Source organism: Helianthus annuus, chromosome 16, assembly GCF_002127325.2.
Source record: "Helianthus annuus cultivar XRQ/B chromosome 16, HanXRQr2.0-SUNRISE, whole genome shotgun sequence".
NCBI lineage: Eukaryota > Viridiplantae > Streptophyta > Magnoliopsida > Asterales > Asteraceae > Helianthus > Helianthus annuus.
Genome location: NC_035448.2, coordinates 93,171,027 through 93,176,454, shown reverse-complemented (window position 1 = coordinate 93,176,454; position 5,428 = coordinate 93,171,027). Strand labels below are relative to the sequence as shown.

The 5,428-nt window shown below is 33.8% G+C and overlaps 1 protein-coding gene across 1 annotated transcript; it reads left to right on the top strand.

Annotated features, from left to right (window-relative positions):
- Nucleotides 1-249: 249 nt before the first annotated feature.
- On the top strand, nt 250-1,862 carry LOC110916097 (probable aquaporin TIP-type). Its single transcript, XM_022160854.2, has 3 exons — nt 250-542; nt 793-1,043; nt 1,149-1,862. Exons 1-3 carry the CDS (start codon nt 416-418, stop codon nt 1,521-1,523), a joined length of 753 nt encoding a protein of 250 aa, XP_022016546.1. The 5' UTR covers nt 250-415; the 3' UTR covers nt 1,524-1,862.
- The last annotated feature ends 3,566 nt before the right edge of the window (nt 1,863-5,428 follow it).

Genomic DNA, 5,428 nt, shown 5'->3' with positions numbered 1-5,428 from the left:
GTGGAATGGAGAGTTGACATGACATAATATTATTGGGTAGGATTTCACTTAAACACCCTAGGGTGATTGACTATACCCTTTACCCTTATTTAGTTTCTTGTCTCCACTCATAATCACGAAATTATTTCAAACGTGAGGCCGGCGGGTTGGCACCAATGGGTTGTCATCGTTAAGCACTTTGGGTCCATGGTCGGTGCCTCCAAATATTCTCTATACATAAAATTCAATTACTCGCCATTGAAATGATTCCAAAAAGATGTATAAAATATGTCCATTAAGTTATTCAAACTCTTTTCTTTTTCAAACTGGACACTATATAACCATTGTTGAAGGACGAAGAACTCACAAGTTTTAAACAAGACACGCATCTAATTCATTTTGATATCATAGTTACGATATTAAAATTGTTGAAAAAATGGTGAAGTTGGCATTCGGTGATTTGGGTGATTCATTTAGTGCCACCTCACTCAAGTCTTATTTGGCAGAATTCATAGCTACACTTCTTTTTGTATTTGCGGGTGTTGGATCAGCTGTCGCTTATGGTTAGTTTGTTTAATACAAGAAAGTTGTTCATACATTTGTTAAATGCTTCTAACATAAAATAACTCATTTTATGCAATCTGATAATTAACTTGATCTTGTCCTATCTATACATCAAGTTCACTAAAGTAATATTTGATATGATACATTTGTTATTTTTTGCGCCGACATGAATGAGTTAATATAAGGTATAGCTTTTTATGTAACAAATTCAAATTATTATAACATGCATATTGCTTTAAAACTTTGTAGGTAAGCTCACAGCGGATGCAGCGTTAGACCCCGCTGGTCTAGTAGCTATCGCTGTGGCTCATGGTCTTGCATTATTTGTTGGAGTCTCAATGGCCGCCAACATTTCAGGGGGACATTTGAATCCAGTTGTCACTTTCGGATTGGCAATTGGTGGCAACATCACTATCCTAACCGGCTTGTTTTATTGGATTGCCCAATTGCTCGGCGCCACTGCTGCTTCATTCCTTCTCCAATTTGTCACCGGTGGATTGGTAAAGCTCGTTTTCCTTTATCAAAACTGGTTTCTTATTTGTGTTTTGGTAATTACAACCTGTTATATAAAAATATTTAAATATGATTGTTTTCTAATTTGATAGGCTGTACCAACCCATGGAGTTGCAGATGGCATGAGTGCTATTCAAGGAGTGGTGTTTGAGATTATCATAACTTTTGCTCTAGTCTACACAGTTTATGCGACTGCAGCTGACCCCAAAAAGGGCTCACTCGGAACCATTGCACCTCTGGCAATTGGATTCATCGTTGGAGCTAACATCTTGGCCGCTGGTCCTTTCAGTGGTGGTTCAATGAACCCTGCTCGATCTTTTGGCCCTGCCGTGGCTAGCGGAGACTTCTCACAAATCTGGATATACTGGGTTGGACCACTTATTGGTGGTGGTCTAGCTGGGCTTATCTATGGTGATGTGTTTATTGGATCATATTCTTCACTCCCTGCCTCAGAAGACTATGCTTAAAAGGTTTCAAATCAATAGTCTTTTTCTGTCGATTGTATTTCTTGTTTCTTTCAAGGTTGAAAGTGTGATATCCTCTTTGTTCAGGGGATCATTTTGAGAACTATGGAAGGTAAAGGTTCAATCTGATGAGATACTGATATATCTCTGTCATATTTGAACACCTCATAATCTCAAATTGGTGCTTTTATCTTTCTTTGGAAAACTAATTTGAGTAACTAGAAATGAAAACAAGTTAAACACATGCAACTATGCAAGTAATTCAAATTGTATTCAAAATGCATAAAACTTTTTATGTTGATGTATGTATAAGATTATTAATGTAATAATAATATTGCTTTATTATACTGCATACAAAATAGTTACAAATAAAAAAAAAGGCTGTTTGTTGGTACACCCGGTCCCGACCAAACAGTCGAATCATCAAAAAATGTACCATTCTAAACGCCATTGCTTCTAAAAGGCATTGATTCTAAACCCAACCCAACTGTGACATTCTCTTCGTATGGTAGTGTACCATTCTAAACGCCATTACTTCGAAAAGGCATTGATTCTAAACCCAACCCAACCCAACCCAACTGTGACATTCTCTTCGTATGGTAGAACACGCAACTCACAATCGAATTTTATCGCTTCTAGAAGGCTTCGATTCACCTATTTTTATACAAAACTCAGCAAATTATCCTTGTGCGAAACTCTCTCAACCTGTAAAAATCAAATTAACAATATTGCCGAGACCAAAAGTAGTTAAAATCAGCACATTTACCATTTGTTGGATGATCAGCCCATCAACAAGTTCTTCGGTCACAAAGTAGCTTGCGTAACACGCGTAAAAACTAAATAAATTATACTTCATATTTTCTTAATGTTTTGTATGAATGAACAGACTAAAGAAAATGAAGAAGGATGAACAACACACTTAAATGATGACAATAAGCAATGATGAATGTTGATTATATCTTTTGAATATCTATTCAAAAACTTGTAAGACATGGTTGTAAACGAGCCAGGCCCCTCAAGTGCCACTCAAGATTGGCTTGCTAAAAGCATGAATCGGACCAAGCTTACATGAGCTCGTAACTAAAAAAAATGTTTGTTTAATAAATAAGCATGAGCCCAAGCTTCACTTATCGAGCTCGGGCTGAGTTGCGGACCTAAAAATACTATTATTAATATACTTTTATTCAATATATTAAATATATATTTATATAAATATTATTATGTTTAAAATTACGATAAAAAGTAAATAATAATATAACTCATGTTATATATAAAGTTTATAATAAAAATTGTTATAAAAATGCTTATAAATATATGTAAATTAAATAATAATTAACAAATGAGTTGAACTCGGGCTTTAGAAATAGAACTTAAGATTTGCTAAGTTAAACAAGCCTAGCTTAAGCATAGTCGCTCGGCACACTTACAACCCTAATAAAACTTACTTACGGAAATTAAAAAAAAGAAAAAAGAAAAAAGAAAAAAAAAACTTATTAAAAAGTGAGGTAAATAGAACCTTAATGTGTATGTTAATGCATAAAGATTTCTAATTTTTTTAATTAAATACTAAGACTAACACATAAATAATCTAATTTTTTTATTAAATGCACTAGTCACTAGATAGAAATTCAGATATTTTGGCTAAAAGTGTGTTTAGTTGAACTCAATCCGAAAACACAAAAGGCTACTCCTTTTGACCCGATTTGTTTTAACCCAACTAACAAATCCATTTTAGCCGCATCTAGTTATTACAACCTGGTAAGCTATGAGTAACATATGCTATGTTTAGCAAGGACTAGAAATTTGTAACTCGAACGAATTGTAGCATCTCATCTTCTTTTTTTTCTATTCTTTATTGGTGATATGGGATATATGCTTGTGTAAATTAGGGATGATATAAGAAAATCTGTGCATGATGGGTGTACTTTAAATTCAAAGCATCCGGGATGAGTATACCCGATACCCGACAGGCATTGGACTAAAAAAATATTTCACGAGTATGAAACAGGTATAGGATTAGGTAATACCCGACCTGATTTCCCGAAACCCTATACGTATTTACTCAAACCAGATACCCGAATACTTTTAACTTTTTTTAGTAACCTTACATCACATGAGAAAACAACTTTTCTTTTGATATATATATATATATATATATATATATATATATATATATATATATATATATATATATATATATATATATATATATATATATATATATATATATATATATATATATATATATATAGGGGAGAGTTCATTGGGGAACACCAAAAAAGTGGGGAACTGGGGAACAGGGGCAATTTTGTCAAAATACTTTCCAAAATATAATGCGTTTATTATTATTATCATTTTTTTGAATGGGAGTCTTTTCCGGTTGCCATAAGCCGCCACCACCATCACGATGATCCTGAATAACTGTTAAACCACCGATTTCCACCAACAGATTCCGGTGAAGATCGGCCAATTTTCATCTACGTTTATGATTTAAACTTGCAATTCATCCAATTTATCTCCATTTTGTTTCAATCCGGATTACCAACAACATCATTCACCCTTTAGATCTAGGGTTTCATCGTTCAGAAATCAATTCATCAGGTAAATTTTCATTGTTCAGTTTCAATTTTGTTCTTGATTCATCGTTTATGATGTTTATAGGTTTTTTATATGATATTGTGTGAATTACTTGTGGATCTATGTGTTTGATGTATGTGGAATGTGCATTTGATGATATAATTTCAGATCTAGCGTTTAATCGGTTATGAATGTTGAAACTTATGTGTTTTTGCTTGTATTTGTAGTAGTTATTCGTTGTGAAGAAGGTGTGTATTGATGATCTCGATGGAATTTATTTTTTATTGTGATCTTAAACTTGTTCATTTAGTGAAGAGTTTATTGATTATGTGTTGAGTAATGTTTCATTTTAAATGATTTGTTAGGTAGTTAGGGATGGTGAAAACTAACGATTGGCGATGAATTACGTCTTTCGGGATTTTAAACTTGGTTAATCGTGTGAGGTGTAAAATATAGATTAACATGTTAAATGGATTTCTTTTTACACGTAACACAACATTGCCATTTAATTCTATGACTAATTTTAACATGTTAATTTTACATGTATAATAAATAATCAAGAGGCTCAAGCATGTCAACTGAAATTGTGAGGTATCTATCTCTTGCCCTTATCTGAAAAAGATATGATCATACTGCTATTATGTATATGTGGTTTGTTGGATCTTTAGCTGTTTTTGCCATTGTTTGAATCTTTGAGTAGCTAACATGTCCTTAGATATACTTGTGCAATTCTCTCACTTGCTTCAAAAGTATAATATGCTTGTGCCATACAACTAATTTGAGAATATTAGAAAAGAGCAATACCCATGATCCTTAGAGGATTGTCATTATATATATCATCCTAAATATCACACAGGGTGTGCAAGTCTCTTCTGTTCTTCCTATTTGTCTGCCTGTCTATTTTATGTATGGTCTATTTGCAGTTTCTTTGATGCAGGAAACGTCATCGCCTGAGTGTGAATTTTAAAATATTGTGGTTAATATATGTGCTATGTAGGTGAGAGGGGTGATATCGGATTTCTTTAACCTATGTCCTGATGTAAAGACTCATACAAAGGCTCCAGCAGAGGCGATTGAAAATCTTCTCACACCACTTGGACTGCAGAAAGTAAAGACGGAAAGGATACAAAGATTATCTGAAGGATATTTATGGGATGACTGGACATACATCACTCAACTCCATGGCGTTGGGAAGTAAGTGACTGTGTTGTTTTGTTTTTGACTTAGCACATTGATTAATGTCATGATTTTTCATGTACGCCGCAGATGCCTATGCAATATTTGTTAGAGGGTAGTAGAGGCGCATGATACCCGCAGATCATATGCTAGAC